Genomic DNA, 20,418 nt, shown 5'->3' on the forward strand with positions numbered 1-20,418 from the left:
AATAGGATTTCACAAACTTACCAGTTAAGCTTTAGGGTCTTGCTGCAGTACTGTATAAACGCCCTTTCAGGTGGATCTTAAAATGTAGGGGCTTTAGGATCCAGGCAGGGGATGCTTCTTTTTTCCCACTCTGCAGAGCTTGGTTATCTTCCTTTGAGAAAGAAGAGGAGGAGAAACAACACATAAAGGGAAAGGTGCACTTTAACATGCATATTTCTACAGCTCTGTCCTGTGGTCTTTGTGCAAGCTGGAGTATCTGCAGTTATCAGGCTGGATCAGCTACAGGTGTTTCCTAGAGCTGTGCTGGAGGAGACAAAGCACCTTTTGTGCTACCTGCATGCTGGCTGCACTCCAGGGTGATGTGGGGGCCAGTGTGATGTTCCAGTTCAGTGCAAGCTGCAGCCCAGTGTTTATTCCAAGTGGGAGGCTCTGTGTGTTGCGACCCTGTGAACCCTGGGAGAGGGGACAGCCAAGAGACACTGCTCCCTGTGGTGCTGCGCTCTGTCCTGGTCAGCATCCCTGCCCTGCTGCTGGATGGGAGCAGTGCCAGCAAGCCCTTCCTTCCCACTGGCACGCAGACTAGGAGAGCCATCCCTCTGCTGCTTTGAAAGCAGCACCTCTGCTCCCATTGCAGGGGACTGAATGCAACTACCGACTGTACCCAATCTCCCTTCTCCTTTACAGGAAAAATAGGTCAGTGTACTTAGCATTTTTTTATTTTGCTGTTGCTGGAGGCAGCAGCTGCTCTCTCCTGGTGATGGGGAAAGGCCTCTCCAGTCTTCTGTGTGTGAACTCCATGCCTTTCTTTTAAAATCACAGTCCCTTTTTAAGTAACACAAAACCTCTCTTAGGAGACCTCATTTGTTTGCCTCTTTTCACGCTGTGTTATCCCCTAGCATGATCACGTGTGAGCCAGTTCTTTTGGAGATGACCTCATTTTCTCTCCTAAATATTTGTTGTTGGTTACATCTCTCCTCAGGCATAAATTTGAGCTGTTAGCTAGAGTGACAGAAGATGTATCAGCACCTTCTTCACTGTCATTATTTTTTTTCCTGTTTTGCACCACTGTGAACCTCTCTTTGCAGTCCACGTGAGTAGCAGTCTGTTTGGAGGCGGCCTGAGGTTTGTCTACATCAAAAGCATCTGGTCCTCTATGTTGTACCAGCTGGTATGATTTGAAGTGTGTCACGGGCACATGTGGCTGTCAGTCGATGGTAGGCTCATCACTAATGCTGTAACTGTCCCCAACAATTCACATGTTCATTTCTAGCCAGCTTCTCATTCCTAAGGGATTACACTGGTCTTTGTCCATCAGTGTCCCTTTTGTAGAAAGCCACATGCAAGTGAATATGTCAATTCACTTGGTTAACTTCTGAACTTTTTACTAATGTGTGTTGAATTTATTAAAAGGAAACTCCTCTCTTTTCCTCCTACGCAGCTGTGCAGGCTGGAATCATGTGAAATAGAGTTCTTAAAAGCTGTTTCTGCAAACTCTGTCTTCTCCTGCTTTCCCAGGATGCCTGAAGGGGAAGGTGGTTGAGGAGAAGACCTTCTAATAAGGCACCATTACACTGTGCTTAGCCAGTATCACAGCAAGTGTCATACCATACTGGAAACTTCCAAAACATATGTTCTTCCAAACATTGTTTCATGAGTTGGATTCATTTTAATTTATCCGTGTGTCATTTATGGAAAATGTTTAGTGCTGGTTTAATGTCGTACCATAGTGTATCATGATTTAAAATGTATTGTGTTTTACAGGTTGATGCAAATAGATTTTAGACTCGCACCATTGCTTAGGATAACTGTGGTGTAGTGTAGCAGGTGCTCTGACAGTATGACTAACAGTAGTACCGTGTAATGGTTTGTGTATGATAGATAAATGCCATGCTGTTAGTACATAATAGATATTCTCAATTAGAACAACTTGTTGAAGTGCTGATTTAAAAATCTTGAGTCTCTTCCCAGCACTACATGTGTGTATAATTTAGCGTAATTTAGGTTAAGTTTAAGGTTTAGTGCATGATTTGAACCATGTTTGGAACAAGCTTGGAGGAGCAGGAATGAGGAGGACATCCTATTTTACGCAGTAGCAGAGGCCTGTGGTCCAGACGTGGTTATAATGGTAAATACCAGAATTTTTTAGTTTTAATGTACCCTTTGTGAACCAGCTGGCTGTAGGAAGTGGGAATATGGCATAGCCTTGTAAAGTACATCTTCTTCCAGGGATGGGGACTGAGCCCATGCCACTGTACGATGAGGCTATTAATTTTTCCTCTTCTGTGGGGTCTTTGCCAAATTAGCAGCAGTTTTCTCTGAAGTTGCGTAAAAACTCTGTTACTGTTGTGAAGGAGTCATTTTTAGATTTTCCTTTTTTATCTGTGTCTTCCTGTGCTCAGAGAAAGAGAGGCATGTCGTTCTTGTGTCAGTATTGTATAAATTTTAAATGTATTTGTTCTTCTGCTTATGGCTTGGTCATTGGAAATCAGTGCAGTGGGGACTAAGGGAAGTTGTAATCTTGTCAAGAAAAAGCAAATTGAAAATAGAGGAATATATAGAGAGAAAAAATATGAATAGGTGAATAATAACAGCACAAAGGGTCTAACTTTTAATTTACTTTCTTATAAATGATGTCAGCTTCTGAATTACAAAGAAGCTCTTGGGAAGGTTATCAACCTGGCTAAAAGTGGATTAGTTCTTGCCTTGAAAGGAGCTGTTCATTCTGACTGTATGCAGTATATAGCTTGAATTTTCTAGTGAGGTTAGTTCAGCCCATTCACTTCGGTAGTTTAATTCTATAAATTACCAATGTCATTAAAAGTTTCTTAAGGTCAGTTATGAATGTGACATTGGGGAAAAATAACACATGTTCCTTTAACTTTCCTTTATCTGACTACTTATTCCAAATCTTCAGTAGCTGTTAGTGTTGACCATTAGCTTTATTTCTGGTTACCTCATCAGAATTAGGGTTACATTATGTTCAGTACTGTGGATCTGTCCCAAGAAGGAGCACAACAGATCTTCCACTTTGGTTCAGAAACAGAGGCGTTGGATTTTACTGTAAATCATCAGAATGTCCTAGTTCTTTTTGTGGCATTAATGGTTAAATCTTTCTGCTTTTGTAGGCTAGGCAACGATGACAACCAGTTTGAGACAAGCATGGCCAACAGTGGATGCGAGGTGCATCGCTTTGACCCCAGCATCAAGTCAGCACACATTCAGGAGGGTCGGCACCTCTGGTATCATCGCCTGTCCATTGACTGGAGGGATCCCAATCCAGCCATTGCTGCTCATAAACTTCACAGCAACACGAAGAAGCTGGGCACAATATTGAATGAATTTGGACACCAGAAGGTAAGGACTCAGGGGTCAGGTTTCTGACTGCAGGGTTAGCTGCTGGGAAAACTGCAGTTTCCTCCTTGCTGTCTCAGAAGTATGAGCACTTGGTAGGGTTATCTCCTGACAGCAGATCTTTTTTCAGCATTACTTGTAATGCGTTTCTTGGAGGGGTGTCTTTTCTGTCTTGCTTTTTCTATCTGCTCATGACAGCTACCTTGAGTTTAAAACACTAGCCATATACTAAATACTTCCCTCCTCCTCCCTTCCTTTTCCCTTCAACTAGCTGGTGACATTCAGTGCTAGTAATTTGAGTCCTGTGGAACTTCTGGTCTTAGCCTGAGTATGAGCACTAAGCTACTCATTCAGCCAAGTTTATAAAGAGTGAAAAAAAATATTTGCAACAGTGATTAGAAGAGAAGAGGTAATGGATGGGTTGTTTACATTCTCAAGGTCGCTGGTCCTAACTGCAGTCATCGACAACAAAAACATCCTGTTTTGAAATTGGCAGCCATCTGTGGGCTTTTTTTTTTTTTTTTTAACATTTTCCAGTTTGTTTTTAGGGAACTGTAAAGACATTTGAAATCTTCAAGCCTCAAATAAGTGTTGCCAGAATACATTTGAGGAAGCTCCTTAGGCTGCTTTTAAGAGAGTTTTTTTGTTCAAGGCTATACAAGCATGAATTCAAATGCTGATATACTTATTTGCCTGAAGCTAGTTCTGCTTCTCTTTATTTTTTTTTTAAGAAATAGACAGCCTGAGCTAAGGAGAAGCTTTTCTGTAAGATTTACAAAGCCAGCAGAGCAGTGTTTGTTTGGTTTGTTATTATAAACTGCAAGATGTCCTTTTCAGTTCACTTCTTGCTTTTCTTTAGTATTTTCTTTTGGTTCAGCTCTACTGATTGGACCGTTTTGAAGATAAGAGCATAGAAAAGCTTTTTTTCTGCTTCTTAGTCATACTGTAACTATACTAGGCTCTGCATTAGTGAAACATCTGGGAAGACAGGGAGGTGGCTTTTCTTTGACATGTGCCTTAGATTGAGTGTTTTGATTTTAGAAGAATTTGTCACACAGCAAATGATTAATGACCTGGTCCAGAGAAAGCGTGAGTCTTGTGATACACCAGGCCTACTGAGAACAGTCAGTTCCCAGGTTATCATGGTAACACAGAATGATTGTAAGACCTTCTGTGAATGAGAAGAGTGTAGCTATGAATTCTCAGTATATACCTTTCTGGGTGAAAGCTGTCTGACAGGAAAACAGTTGGCTCACACTAGCCAAGGAGCATAATGCATGTATTACACATGCAATCAGGCTTTGTTCTAGCTGCATACACATAGCACAGGCTTTGGTTAAGTATGTTGGCACATCATGAACACTGTATATAACCTCTTGCTCTGTTAGCATTCAGGTAGCAGCCATGTGCAAATTATGACATTAGTGAAGTCAGATGCTGACTTTATCTCAGTGAGGATAAAGCTGTTACATACTCTACAATCTTTGTTACTTGTGAAATACCTGAGTGGGCTGACCCTCCTCACATTGATCTGTTTAGTTTTCATCATTTGGCAGGCAGCCTGAGAAGTTGTATGTCATGTAAAGACACCAGTAAACTCCGGTTTAGTAAGAGAACATTGAAGTAAATAAATACTGTGACAGTCAGGTTTTCATTCTTCTGGTGAATGTGAGTGGAATGTTCCCTAGACCAAATAAATAAGTTAATTCAAAACAGTTTCACAGAATATTTTCCGAAGTGGGTTTTTTTTTTTTTTTTATTAGAAAATTAGAACATGCTCTTCATTCTGTTCTTTTTTAATTTTAAAAATCCTTCCGCCTACCCTCAAAGTCACTCTGTTACCACTTCAAGGCAGGAATTCCAGGCAGCTGCATTTGAACTTAATGCTTCGTTTTCTCCTTGCTTTTATTCTTTGTGATTTGGTACTTGATCCAAGACCCTCCAAGTGATTGAGACTATTTCTACTGATGCCAGAGACTTTGGATTGAGCTCATGAAGAGAGGACAGACAAGGCCCCTTCTAATTCTTGCCATTGTAGCCTTGAAAAGAAAACATGCAATTTGAGAGTTTTGTGTGCAAGGGAATTGAACAGTTTGAATGGGCTTGTTTACACTCTGACTGGGATGAGAGCACACCTGCTATTCTGCAGTCAGTACTGGGACCTCATCCATAGAAAGGGAAACCCATCGTGATATTATGGCGAGAAATACAAACAGGGTTTTGTTGTTACAGTGGATTTGAGGAAAGATTAAAAGAATTGGATCTTTCTAATTGTCTGTGTGGCATAACAGTCTTCAGTTCTCTGGCAAGTGTAAATAGCCTGGAGGTAGAGGACTTATCTAGTACTGTATTAGGATAAGACTGACAAAAGAAACATGTAGTCAGAGTATTTGGGGGAACTGTTAGAGTGTGAAATCTTTTAAGCCTTGGAGTAATCTCCAAAGGTTGTCAGGAGAGTCCTGTTTCCTAGTACGCAAATCTCAACTGAGAATTTACTGGTGTATCTTCTAAGAAGAGCAGTATTTTATTTGCCACAGGAAAGGATAAAGCTGTAAAAATTGATCCTTCTCATCTTCCCTCCCTTCCTTCCACCATTTTTTTTTCTGAACATGCACAGTTTGTAGCACACTGCTGATAAACAGAGCAAGAAGAGGAGAAAGCCCCAGGATTTTCTGTCTTATTGCAGTGGAGTTCAACTTTGTGAAACCTTTTGCTTTCATGTTCTCTGACTACATACTGGGATGCTACAGTGCTGATGTTCCCTGTGGATTAGTGGTAGGTGGATGGGGAGCTTCTTACAGAGTTGCTGGATCATTCAGTTCAGACGTAATCTTGAGAGGCCTGTAGTTTTAATTCCCTGCTCAAAGCAAGGCTAGCTGTGAAGCCAGACCAGGATATTCAATGCTTTATGTACTCTGGTCTTGAAAACCACTGAGTTTTCCCCAGAATGGACACTGCACAACTTCTCTGGGCCAGCTGTTGTCCTGCTTGACTGTCCATCGTGAAGAAGTTTCTCCTTATATCCAGTCTGAAAGGCCCCAGTTTCAGTTTATGCCTGTTGTCTCTAGTCCTCCTTCTGTGTACTGCTGAAGAGCCTCTGCTGTCTTGATGAGCTCTTGGTAGGTTCTACAGACCGATCCATCATTCAAGGCCATCTCATGCCTAGGTTGAACAAGCCCCGTTCCCCCAGTCTCTCCTTGCAGGGCAAGTGCTGTAGTTCTCTACTATCTTGGTGGCTCCCAGCTGAGCTCACCTCAGTTTGCCATTGTCTGTCTTGTGGGGACCGAAACTGGATGTAGTTATCTAGATGCACTCCCACAACTTGCATTACTTGGCAGCATAGCTCAGCAGTGGATGAGATGGTTACTTGGAAACTAATAAAGCTAGAAATGAGAATCTCAGAATGCGAAGTAAAACCTTAATTTTATCACGAGGTACTAAGGGGTGTAACTTTCAGTGGACTACAGGCATTCAACTCCTGCCATTCAAGTCATTGTGAGCAGTGTAGGAGACCAAACTGTGTCATTGTTTACTATGAAAAGAAACACAAGGCAGCCCTTAAGTCATGATTTTGATTTGAAGGTGTTAATTTACACTGTCTCTTCACAAAGATTATTTTTTTCCCTGTGACAACCTGGCTATCTGCTTCATGTTATTGAACAGGTCAGATTTAGGGTTGCAAAAGGAAAAACCTCCTCCCTTTCACCTGTTACTTATTACTCGACACTTCAAAACACTACACCCTGAAGCCATTTTGATTAATAACCTCACCTCTTCCTGGGCAAGTAATTTATCACTTGCTCCTCTCCTAAAGCAGATACAATAGAGTCTATATCATGCTGCACTTACAGTTTTCAGAAGACTGGTGTGAAAGGGCAAAAATTAAAGAGAACAGATTTACCATTTTGGCTTAAAATTGGCTCTGTTCGTAATACACAAATAAATATAAAATAAAAGCCCTGGGAGACAACTGCATAACAACTTAGTTGTGCATAGAGATTTGATTAACAAAACACAAAATTAACTGTACGTATTCAAGTTTTAGAGTAACCAAATCCATACAATTACTCTTTACCACACACACCTCAGGACTGCAGGGACCAGAATAGTCCTTTGAACCCTTGACCCTGCCTAACAGAATCATTTAACTTTGATTATCCCTTGCAGGGGTAGACTTAGGCAAGGCACAGGGAGCCTGGGGGTTGCTGTGAGCTATGTTCACTAAAGGGCTGCTTAAGTTCAATATGTGGATGCCACTGGTGTTCATAAACCTTGCTCAGCTGCCATTTTAACTCACATAAGGTCCTCAGTATTGGCTGATAAGTGCCTGCAAACTGGTTTATGTCCTGAGGTGGAAGCCTGACCTTGGGATAAGAAGCCAGGAGCTCAGAAGCTCAGTAGCTCTTGCAGGAAGGAGCCCTTGTCACTGTTGCTGCTGCAGCCAGGGAACAGCCCCCTTAACCTTGCTGGAGCAGAAAGTTCAGATCTGTGCTTTGCTGCCTTTGGTTTAGCATCAGAAAGACCCAATGAGACCAGATCTCTTGAATCACTGCACCATACAAATCCTTAAGTAAATGTCTGGAGTTCTGTCTTCAGAGGTCTTATTTTTTTTTCTCTTTGCTATATTATGCTTATTTGGGGCTTTTCTGGAGTCTCAATTCTAGAAGGAAAAATCCACCCTTCATCTGATTTTAGACTCGTTAATTTCACATCCAAATTTACTTGTGCAATCAATGATCTTTAGGCTTAAGTGGCCCTTTTTTCTGCAGCTGTTATTTACCATTCAGATATATTTGTACCATCCAGATATAGTTGTGAAGAACAGCCCTTGCTTTGGTAAGGTTATCACACTGCCCTCTCTAAGTCTTCTCCGACATGAGACATCCTCTGTTTCCCATAACATCTTACTAAGGTTTTGCTGCCCTACTGCAGCTGGAGCATCAGCAATCAGTCCTATTCAGAAGTCCCAGTGGGGTGTCTGCTAATGCTCAGGCTGTGACTGCCTTATTTCCTTTCCTCTCCTGGAAATGTCTGCACTGCTACTGCTTGTCATAGCATTTGCTTTTATGTAGACACATCATACTGTTTCTTTGTTATATCAGTTTCTGCATGGCACAGAAGAAAGAGTTTTGTCCTAGAGCACTGTTTTTTTGAAGTGTAGATGGCTGATCCTGGCCTATTTATAGTAGAAGTAACTTCACTGTAAAGTCTCACTTTAGCACTGGATACTTTTGCACCAGGCAGATTTTGGGCAGCTTGGTTGAGTATGAGGTGTCCCTACCCATGGCAGGGGGTTGGAACTAAATGATCTTAAGGTCCTATCCAACCCTAACCATTCTGTGAGTCTATGTAATGCCACAGCTAGAAGAGCTTATAGTCTAAATAAATGTCCTGCCAGGCGGTGGAGGAGCATGGAAGTCACCTCCATTAAATTTCTGCATTTGAGATAGCTGTTGAGGTCCTCATAAACTCAAGGGAAACCATTAAGTTGCAGTTCATCAACTTCAAGGGCAGATGTTTAGAACCAGCTGGATGATGTGACCTGCACTTCTCAAACTGCCCTTCAGAAGTTCCAGTTCTTCTCTGTGGCCTATAAAGGAGCTTAGACAACTGTTTTGGGTTTAGATGTCTAAGGCTGGGTGAGGTGCATCCAGTCTTGAGTGGCTTGTCCACAGACTGTGCTCAGTATCTGTCTGCCTGAGATGCTGCCTCTACTGAACATCTGCTTGACAAGTCCTAACTTTGGGACTTGAGAGTCCTGCAAACCAGTCTCACTCCTGATTTCCATGCTGGTTGTGATAAGAGGGAGAGCGCTGAAGATAACAACTGCTAGGGTAAGCTATCCAGAAGATGTAATTTTATTTTTTTTTAAGTCACCCCATTAGGGCAAAAGCTGGGAATGCTGGAGTGCACCTTATTTTACAGTAAGCATCTGCCTCTAGCTCTGTGGTAAATCATTATGAATTCTTGTAAGACTTACTGCCTATAACACATTCATTCAATCCCTTTGAGGTTATGTTTGCACATGCTGGGCCGTATTAATTCCCTGTGTAACACAACCAATTTCCTTGGAGTTATAGTAAAGCTGCAGTTTAAGCACTAACCATTGCTGAGTGTGAACCTTTTGTCTGGGGGAGCCTCAGTGAGTTGCCAAATTTTACTCCATGTGCTGAAAAGGGACAATCAGACTGGTGCAGATGCTTCCAGCTGCAGTTGGAAATGCTGCCTTCTGTAACCTTGTAATGATTGCCCCCAGGTAATGTACAAGCTCCTGACACAGTGTTTCTTTCCTGGGTTGCATATATGTTTTAATTTCAGTGGTAATGAAATCAAGGTGGTAATTGCTCTGTGTTTGCTGAGGCTGCTGTTGTGTAAAGTATTTTAATTGTAACTAGATTGAAGGCTTTTGCTGCAAGGAGAAATGGGCTTGATAACCTTAAATTTCTGGAGGCAAAGATCTTTGGACAGTGATATACTGCTCACGCCTCTCCCACTCTGTGTTGTATGCAAGGAATGCCTCATACACATTCCTTTACAGGGTTTTCTCTCAGTCCCTTACATCTCCTTTTGCCTCATTTAAACTCTCTCTCCCAGGAGCAGTTCTCAAGATATTGTTAAGGATGGTGGTGTTTCTAGGGAGCAACCTGAGGTGCCATTCAGTATGTGATTGTCAGGCATGAAGCGAAGGTCTTTTTAATGATAGTGTTGGCTGAATGTGGTGTGATGCGTAGCCTTTTCTTCCCCTAGGAAAAGGACTAGTGCAGCGCCTGAATTGTAATGAAAGCGTTTTGCTGTTGAAGTATAGCTGATGCAGGTCATCTTTGGAAACAAACACCCCCCCACGCCCCCCCCCCAAAAAAAAAAAAAAAAAAAAAGGGGGCATTTTCAAACCAATAATTGTCTGCTAAAAATTGGGAAGGAAGGAGCATTGTTTTTTAGGGTTTTCTTTTATTTTTTTGTTGCCTTTGTTGTGGTCGTTAGACCCTTTAGAAAATATTGGGTATTAATATCAGCTTTCCCCCAGCTTTACTAGAGGGCTGCACAAGCCGTGTTGAATTCCAGCACTAGTGTGGTTCCACCTTCTTTTCAACAGCAGCAGCAGCAGCATTCCACTCTTTTGGTGTCAAACAGTTGCATTCAGAAGCGGGTGGTACTTGCTGCAGGCACTGTGGAGTCATCATTGGTATGCTGTAGCTGTAAGAAGCCAGGCATTCCTGATCCCCTCTTTCAGCTGAAAGCAGAGTTTGGCAGGAGCCTGAGGAACCTGCCATACCTGGTACCAGATGCAGAGCATCTGCTGAGCTCATCATGCTCCCCAACTCCTGGTTAAGCTGTTAACACTGGCTTAGGCACAGTAATGTGCATCTGTAGGGTTTTAGTTCAGTCAAGGTGCTGAATATCTGTTCAGGGTGGTGGTCCATGACATGACACTGGATTAATGAGAGTTGAGAGCAATCCCCTTTCCATAAGCATCCTGGTCTTTCTCCGCTACCTGTATTTCTGAAGGATTTCCAGGCAGTAATTCACATTAACAAGTTCTTTAGATAAATGCCCTATCCAGAGCACTTAGGTACTCTATGCAAAAAAGTCATTTACCTCCACATGCACATTTGTCCCTAGTAGCTCATTCCTCCTCCCTGTCACTATTCACAAATTCTTGTTATTGGAATTGGTCATCTCTTGTTTGATTACTTTCCCATTAGTGTCTTGATCCTTTCTGGTCTCATTTTTGAGCTGACAGCAGTTTAAGGTATCCTTCTATTCTCAAAAATTTGCAATCCATAGATCAAAGCTACAGCAGCTCTCCTTTCCCCTTCTCACTACCCATACCAGATGAAATCTGGTAGTTGTGCAGGCAGTTCAGGGTGTTTCTTATTCATGCTTTCAGGAACACACAGCTTTCTTCCTGCCTTGGCTGCAAACAAACAGCAGGGTGGACAGTGAAGCAGAAGGGAGGCAGGTTGGTACCTTGGACCAAAGATGAAATGAAACAGATGCCCATGAAGGGGTGAAGTCTTAAAGAACTTCATTGCACTGGCTAGTGCAGATGGGAACCAGGTCCTCCCCCAGATTTAATTGGAGCTATTCAGTTATACCAGGGCTGCATGTTCTCATCCTGCAGGAGATGTTCTTTAAGGTGTGGTAAACATTTTTTGAAGATGGGACTCTGAGCCCTTTCTTCAGTTACTTTTGAAGTCCCCCATGGGCACTGTATTAATAAACAATAACAGGCCTTACCACTAAAATGCTGTCTACTGTGTACAACCATTTTACAGTAGCCTAAGCCCTCTGTCCCTTGCACATGTTCACACAGCTTGCAGGTCTTGCTCCTCAGGGCTTTGGGATCCATTGCTGCTTAACTATCTGGCTTCTAATGTAAACCTCCTGTGCCAACTGCCTTGTCCCCTTATAGTGTGTTTGTCCTATTGCTGCTGGCTTTCACTTTAGGAAGACTGGAATAATGTTGCTTTATGTAAGCATAGAGCAGGGTCCCACCATCCTTGCTTGGCGCTGGGGTGACACAAACAGACTGCAAGTGTTTGTTCCTCTTTAATGAAGAGACTTGAGGCTCCAGAATACAGCATTTATTCTTTTGAGTAAACATCCGTTCCCACAGGCGCCCAGCAGTGTCTGGCAGAGAAGATCAAAAGAACAGAAATAAAAGGATTTTCCCCCCTTAGTGGGGGGGAGCAGGCAGCGGGACATCTCCTGCGAGATTGGATGGCTGAATGTGCCCTTTGCAGGGCAACTCGTGTGCTCGACCAGGGCAGCCTGTGGAGCGGCTGCAGTTCCAGCCTGGGCTGTTGGCTGCTGGTGGAATAAATGCAACATTTAAAATGCCTGTTTGCAGCATGGGCTTTTCCGAGCAGAGCTCTTGCTGATGATCAGGATGTTAGATTATTTAAAATCAGGGTTTCTGAAGATCCCTTATGGGATTTTTCCCACTTGGGCAATCGAGCCATCAGATTGAGGGACCTGGTATGGGGATGTTGTTTTCATCTTTTTCTATACAACAGGAGAACTGTGCAAACTGGAAAAGGTAATACGGTGCAAATGGGAGCTGGAGCATGGTGTTTCTGGGCAGGGATGCACCTTGTGAGCTGCTGCCATTCTGAGCAGCCAAGAAGGTCACTATCTGGGGAGCTCATGTCCTCACACTGGCTCCTCACCCTGTTTCCTTTGAGAAAGCATCTCTTTGAGTCAGCTAGTGGTTAAGCTCCCATTGCCTGCTGTGGAGACTGGTTTTGGTTTAAAGATTTGGGGAACCAAGATCTTTGATGCTCAGGATTTTTGTGAGGAAAAGATCCTCTCCCTCAGCGTTGTCTGCATGTAGTGCTGGCCTGCCCCATGCTGAGGGCTTGTAGATCCTGGGTCACTTGTACAGAAAGCTTGGTCTTGCTGGGTCAAAGGCTAGACAAGATGTTAAGCACAATACCTCTAGCTCTAAGGTCAATATAGCATAATGCTAACTAAACCCATCAAACCTGTCTCCAAATCAACTCAGGCCTGGGGACGTGTATTGTTTTATGACCAGAAGATGAGTTTTAAGACCACACATGTGCTGCAGTCTCTTGCTGGTCCAGTGCCCAGTGTGAATTAAGGTGGGAAGTTGCCAAGAACTATTGCCATGGTTCAGAAAAAGGTTTGTGATGACAGGAAGGCCATAGGGGAAACTCTGCAGCCTCCTGACCAAACGCAGACAGGGAGAAAGAATTTTGGGCCATGCTGGTCTCCCAAGTCAGGTGGCAGTTGTTACACCAGATTGTCTTGTCCTCTGGTGAAGTGGCTTTGAAAAGACTTCCTTCTAGCTAAAAGGCCTCTTCGTCTCTGCCTGTCCACTGAAGTAAGTGACATTGCTTAACTATGCTGGACTGGAGGAGGGGGGAGTGAGGCCGTCTCCTTTTCTGTGATGAGTCTTCAGAGAGAAATTGCTTCCAGATGGAGGGAGCATGTGGGAAACCTCTCAGAATCAGAGACCAAGCGAGGAAGTGGGGAATAATAGTGGCAGGTCATCCCCATGCATGGGCTTTGTGGCTGTGGGAGGGGGTCACTTGGGGTGCCCTCATAAATCCTTGCTGGGAGTGTCTGGTGTGGGACAGCATGGGTAAAGTGACTGTAATGCTCTGGAGTGCACGGTTGAGATCAGTGCCTCTTGCATGCACTGGCTGGGCTTTCTGGATGGATACGTTTGTCTGGGGCCATTACTACTTGTGGCAAGCTGCTGCTGTACTGACAGGGAAAGTTAAATAACTTTTCTTTTTGACACATTTTTCTCCAGCTTAAGTGGCAAATTTAAAATGAATTAGTATCCCACTTTCATGGGAGCACATCACCAAAATGGAGAGGAAAAAAGACTTCTGACAAGGCTGCTAAGGATCAGTGGTGAGAGCAGAGGAAGGAAACTCTCCTGCTCCCACTGCCAGTTCTCTATTTTGGTGATGTGCATATTGTACGAGTGACTTCAACTGGACAGTTTTCCCCTTGTTGTACAATAAGACCGAAGACCATGTAAGTACACAGCTGCACAAACTGGCTTTGTGGCTTTGATGCCTTAAGCAGATCTTAAGATGTGCCCAATCTGTCACGTTGAGAGCGAATTGTCTAACATGACACATTTGTCCCAGAGTCATTTTGAAGCTGGCCATACGGACCGTCACAGAGTGGGATGTAAGTGTGGGTAGGAAGGGAGGGAGGTAATTTGAAGGAGAAGTGCTGCTGTTTGGAGCTGTACATTAGTGACCAGTAGTGATAGATTTTCCTCCTGATTTCAGTATCCATGTTGCTCACATCGTGCCCACAGCAGTCCCAGTCTCCCCAGTGGATGGCTCGGAGAGAGCCAGGATAGTTACCCCTCCCACCAATAATGGGGGAGAATGGGGAAAGGCAGTTGCAAGCTGCTGGGAGCGTAATTTGCTCTTAGGCTGTGTAGCATCCTCTCTGCCATCAGTTACAGCCTTGGCTCAGAATGAAAGGGACTGAACATCCAAGCCATCACCTGCTGGTGAGGAGGACCTGTGGATGTATTTTGAAAGGAAGGAAGTATCATTCTGAAAGGTTGCAGATGGAAAAAGAGAGAAGCTATGTTTTGAAAAGCCACACTTAAGAACCTGTTTGTTATCTGCAAAGTTATGTGCAATCAAAATATGAATTAAACAGCTTTTTATAGAGGTTTTTTTTTGGCTGAAAATAGAGAATTTTATGTAGGTAAAGAGGGGGAAAACTGATGCATGGGCAAGCAGAGTTTATCTTGCTGTGCAGTGGATGTCAAAATGGTAACCTGGTATCTGAGAGCTGGAGCAGAGGGTTATTTCTCATAGCCTCAAATCCCCAGTGTGTAGCATTGTGGTTCAAGGAGGATGGGATGGTTCTGAGCTCCACTCCTCCACTTGAAAGCCATAACCAACTCTCCTCTCCCTGCTTCCAGCTTGTGCTGCAGAGCTGCTCCCACAGAAAGAGAGGGATCCTCCTTACCTGACCCGTACCGCATTTGCTGTTTTTGCTTTTCCTGGCTGCTGCTTCCACATGCTGAGTTCATGCTGAAAGTAATACAGCTAAATTGCTTCTTCCAGCTACTCAATCTCAATTGACTCTTCTCCACAGGGAGCTTTAATGGTGCCCACGGGGCAACGCAGAGCCTGAAATCCCCCATTAACCCTGGTATTTCAAAAATGATCAAGGCAAACAGAGCTCTGATCTCTGCTTTAGGGAATGATGCACAGTTGTAACAAGTCATTACCTTAAAAAGAAGAAATGAGCCTTCATACAATACGTGTTGGCCTTCACTAACTATTTTTCAGCTGTTTCGTATGCTTGGTTATGCATGAGAAAAGGCCTTTTTTTTCCCTCCAAGTCTCCAGCTACAATGCTGCAGTGCTTTTTCAAAGGAGCTAAACTGAGAAAACGTTTTAAAAAAAAAGTGCACATTTTTTTTACTTTTCTGTGATAACATAGTTAGTTTGTGGAAGATACGAGGGTTTGTGGAAGTTAAGAGGAACCAGCTTTAGTCTGAGTGCTTGAAATGGGCGGGCAATCAACTGCCATCTTTTACCTCCAGGCACTGTAGATCTTTCCAGTTGTGCTCCCAGGTGAATTAGAGCTCTGGATTTATAGAGGTGCCCACTAATCCTTTCACTGGCACTTTGAATCAAGGCGTTTGGAAGGTGATGGTGTGTTTGTTATCAGCAGTGTGTTGCTTATAACTGATGGTAAATATCTCCTGAGCAGTCTAATCATCACAAAACTGGTGTTAGGTGTTAGCAGGACCCTTGTTATCCACTCCAGGTACTCTGACACAACGCTATTCTGCTGTTTATTTTACCCTATCTGTGGCATAAAATGTCGACTTTGGGCTGAGATGGATGCCTTTCCCAGAAGGCAGTCACAAAAGTTGGTGGGTAGAGACAGGTATCTTCCCTCAGGTCTCTGAGCAGTGCAGAGCATTAAAGGCAACAAAAAGCCTCTGGTTTGTGTGGCAGCACATCCCCACTAGCCTTCTATTTCCTGGTCATTTCAGTATGTGTTTAAGTGGTTATTGTGGTAACTCATTTTATCCTACTGAGACATCGGTTAGCAGCCACTTTTTGGTTCAGTTTTGCAGCTACAGTGCAGGGTCTGCAGAGTGCCTGCTGAGCAGCAGTTAGTGTCTCAAGGGAAAAACAAACAAACCTGGATGATGACTGGAAACGTGACCATGGGAAAAAGATGTCCTACTGTTACCATAAAGCAAGATCATGGGAAACCAAAAGCAAACACTGAGAAACATTTCTCCCCCCAACCCTCCAGAAAAGAAAGGTTTTGAATAATCGTTCTGCTTTCAAAGTTACAGAAGTCTGTGGTTTCTGAAGTGCACCAGCACAGTCCCATGGCAATTGCACCCATGTGGAATCAACTACCCGCAAAATTGCATTACAGGTACAGCTGTGAGTTGGTATCTGAAAAATAAGTAACCTATTTCAATGTATAAAGGAAAATAAGTGAGCTCAACCATGAAGTAGTCCTCTGTTGAAATGTCATGAGCAGCACCATTTACATTCGGCCTTCCCTTGAACCCAAAGGAGTGCTATGTTAAACTGTTTCAGTGACCCACAGATAGACAGACTGACAGGCTCTTTGTTGCAGTTAAGTTAGGAAATACCAGAGCTAAGGTTGTCTGTGCAACCTTCCTCTCCTTTCCCTGTGCAGACGTGCCACAATACAGGCTTTAATTCCATAATCCCTCTGTCATTTTCCACTGGCCCCCTGCCTCCTTCAGTGTGGAGGAGGCACAATGCTGCCTTAATAAGCAGATAGATGGTGACTTGGCTTGTCATTATTCAGTCTGTGACCATGGACGTCATTCAAGTCCCACTTTTCCAAGTCCTGCTCTGAAAATGCAGTGTTTTGTTTTCAGCTGGTTTACAGCTTGTCCCACAAAAGTCTCACAGCTCTTCACAGGCACAACCTTTGCACCCTACAGAGGGTTTTCAGTGGTTAATACCCTCATTTTGCAGATGGAGACCAGAGACATCAAGCATTTAACACCTACAGATTCTTGCCATCCCATGTAAGCCCATGTCCAGAGAACAAGCGAAGGTAGATGTGGTCACCCCATCCCATGGCCCCATGGTTTCTGGCTGTGGCCTGTGCAAAGCAGAGCTCTGGTTGTACAGGAGAGGTGCTCACGGCACAGCCCCTGCCCTGAGCCCCTGGGCAGAGGGGTCTGCAAGCCAGGGTGCCAGTCCACATGGACAGAGCATAGCCTGACACCAGTGTGGCATCCTGGGATGATGTGCCTTAGGAAAGTGGTTGCCTTGGCAGTGCTTTTACATCGCTCACCCAAATTTATCTCCTGTACCTGCACAGGCACCTTTTCCAACACCATCATGATGGTTAGGGTAGGCTGCCAGAGAGAATCTGTTTTTTTTTTTTTTTTATTGGTTTCTTTTTTTACTGTTCTTGACTCTAAATGAAGTCTTCAATTTTTCACTTCAACTGCATCTTGAGCGTGAGCAGATGGGCAGCAGCAGTGGTTCAGGTGGAACCAGCTCAAGCAAACCCTGCTCTCACAGCAAGGGGAGCTTTCCCCTGTTTGGCTCTGGGACACACAGGCCCTTGAGCTCTGCAGCTTGTGAGTATTACTGCAGTCATCATTTTCTACCAGGTGTGAAATTGTGCTGAAATGCTCTTTTTTGTATTAAAGCATGTAACTCCCCTCCCATTTAATCTCCAAGCAAAGTCAACCCACACTTGTGTTGGGCTGTGAGAAGTTGGATTACTGAACATCTTTACTACAAAATTAAATAATGGTCTAAACCAAAAACTTTTCTATTAGATGTATTTTTCCCTTCACACAGCTTCACGCCTTCTTTCCTGCGATCCCTTTGTCTTTGGAGGAGCTGCCCTTAAAACTCTGCAGACTCTTTGCATAATTCTGTTGATTTAGTCATCCTCACTCAGCATCCGTAGTGATGCCTGCAAAAGCTTTGCACAGCAGCTTGGCCATGGTTAGTTGTGACCTGAGCTGCTTGGGTCACTAGCTACCTCAGCAGACATTTATTTCACTTTGGCCTTCTCTTGTACTTGTGTGGTACATGTAGCATCTGGTACACAAGGATGCTGCTCTACTGTGCTGCAAGTAATTGCTGTTAGTATGTTTTGTTCTGATGCAGGATTTTATGATGGAGAGATAAAAAGCCAGTAATGCCTTAGTGTCTTTGTTTATTTAGGTCAGCTTCTTTTTCTATAGCTTTGATACCACCACAAGATTTGTGAAAGAGCTAACATTCTTTGGTTGTAGGATGACCTACATCAGACACCTCAGGGTACAAAGCTTTCCAGACCAGGAGGTGGAGGCAGGAGAAGGGCAGTGAACAGACAAGCCTGAAACTTCACATTGTGTCCATGTTAGCCATAGAATGCTCTGAGATTTTTCAGTTTATGTGCAAAAGGATTTGTACATAGAACTCTGAAGTTACTGACAATAACTGCCAAGTCCCTCATTTTCACACAGTAATGGTGTTTCTGTTGCAGATTGATGTCCTCAAGGCAGATGTGGAGAGTGCAGAGTGGAAAATCTTGGAAAACCTGATCCTGGAAGATGTTGTTGAGCAGATAGGACAGCTGGTCTTCGAGGTGCACATCCATTGGCCTGGGTTTGAGGTCAGCGGCAATGACAGCACTGTGGTGCGGTACTGGTACAGTCTGCTCCGGGAGCTGGAGCTGAAGGATTTCAGGCTTTTCCATACCTACAAAGACTTATCAAAACCACAGATGTTTCTGAAAAAGGAAGCCTTCAATGCCAGTAGCTGTTACACACTGAGCTGGGTAAATACAAGATGGAAATAGCAGAGAGGAATTTATGATGTGCGACTGTGAGCCATCTGGCCCCGTAGCGTTATTGAAGAGGACTTTGGCATCACTGGCTAAAGTTCCTAAGTATGCACACAGTGACTGCTAACAAAATGGACCAGGTTTCATTTATGTATGTGGTTAAAAGAACCGGTGCTAGGAGGAGATACTTGGTGCAGATTTATACAGCAATGTATTTGCCAGAGGGTACACTCTCGGAGGACAGAGGTTTCTGTAAAGGTCAATCTGGGGGTGCTAACAGCAAGGCTTTCCCAGGCTGCCCTGCGCCTGAGTGTGCCAGCACAGAGGGCATCCCTCTGGGTTTGCCCCAGGAAGCTGCTCACTGAGCTGTGCTGGTCTTCTGGCAGGGAAGTGCTCATGAGGAGGTGCATTTCTCAGGAAGGGTCAAGCTTTAATTCTCTGTAAAGCCATCATCTTTGATTTGCACCTTCTTTACTTTGGCCTTGTTTCCTATGGAACAAATTTTAGGGAAGAACGAACAGTATGTTCTTGAACCCACTGGCAAATTTCAGCTGAATTTGGCAGAGGCAGGAATTGCCTCCAAACTAAATTCCTACCTGTTTTGTTGAGCCGCTTCCGAGAGCTCTGACTTGGGCTCTTTAAGGCAGTCTGGCTGCGGGAAGTGAGTTCAGTGCTTCTCACACAGGAGATGGTGGGACAGTGAGACTCAGCCGCCAGAAAAGGTGGTACCAAATGCTCCCACTCAGACTCTGGTGGCTTCAGCCACAGAAGACATGACTTCCCTAGTTCATCTGCTCAGAGAATGTTCATCTGGTCAGCCTGTTTTCAGTTACGCTTACAATGGCCACAGCAAATGGTTTGTCATCTAGTAAGTTACTTGTTTAAAAGAGCTGAAAGTGAAACCTGGTCTTTTCAGTTTGTTTGTTTGGGGGTTTAGTTGAAGGTTTTGCTGGTGCCTTCTCCCATGCTGTGCCTGTTCACCTGCTGTGTCCTCACCACCGCCCTGGCCAGGTTGGTTCTCCCTGGCACCAGGAGGCCAGACCCTGGTTCTGCACTGATGCCGGCAGAGGTGCTGGCACAGGAGGGTACCCTGGTCTGCAGCCATGCTGAGCTCTGCAGGCTGACATGCAGGTTGTCTGCAGTGCACTCCCAGGAGCCAGCCTTGGCTGTTCCCTGAGGAGCTAAGGAATGCCAGGGGGAGGGGGGGGGGTAAGAGAGCTAAAATACATAGCAGGTTGGGTTTTTTTCCTCTTTAAACAGATTTTGACATTAAACTTTGCATTGAAATACAACATGACACCACTTCCATGTCTTCAGTAGATGGCCTTTGTAACTGTCTTTGCCTTCCCACTTCTGCAGGGCTGCGTTTCTGCCCTTGGCATGCCTCAGCCCACCGTTGTGTGTTTAACAAGTCTCTCTCTTGTTGCCATGTTGTTCCTTCTCTTGTAATCCTGGCATTTCCTTCTCTCACACCCTCCTTTTTCACTGTCTCTGCTGCCTCAGCTCCCTCATCCACTCCTTCCCAGAGCAGGGCCCTTGCTGGACCCAGCATGCCCACAGGATCTCAGCAAGCAGCCAGAGGTGGGGAAAATGAGTGCAGGAGCTGTTCCTTCAGGCACATGAGTCAGGTTTCCCCCAGAGCCTCTGCTTTGCCTCACTGCTGGATGGATCCATTCCCCTCACCTTCCCCAGGCTTCACCCCAAGTCAGGCATCCAGCTTTCCTCCTCTCCCACCTCTCTGAGGACTTGAAACTGCTG

The 20,418-nt window shown here is 44.3% G+C and overlaps 1 protein-coding gene across 1 annotated transcript in view; it reads left to right on the top strand.

The window, feature by feature from the left end:
- Window positions 1-19,562, top strand: part of METTL24 (methyltransferase like 24) — a 46,693-nt gene extending 27,131 nt beyond the window's left edge. Inside the window, exons 4-5 of the mRNA XM_062632524.1 lie at window positions 3,126-3,354; window positions 18,361-19,562. Coding sequence (XP_062488508.1) covers window positions 3,126-3,354; window positions 18,361-18,675 — 544 coding nt within the window. The 3' untranslated portion in view covers window positions 18,676-19,562. The remainder of the gene's footprint in view (window positions 1-3,125; window positions 3,355-18,360) is intronic.
- Window positions 19,563-20,418: the final 856 nt, after the last annotated feature.

This window comes from Pezoporus occidentalis, unplaced genomic scaffold (assembly GCF_034315485.1).
Source record: "Pezoporus occidentalis ecotype Australia unplaced genomic scaffold, CSIRO_AGI_Poc_V1 ctg39, whole genome shotgun sequence".
NCBI classification, from domain to species: Eukaryota; Metazoa; Chordata; class Aves; order Psittaciformes; family Psittacidae; genus Pezoporus; species Pezoporus occidentalis.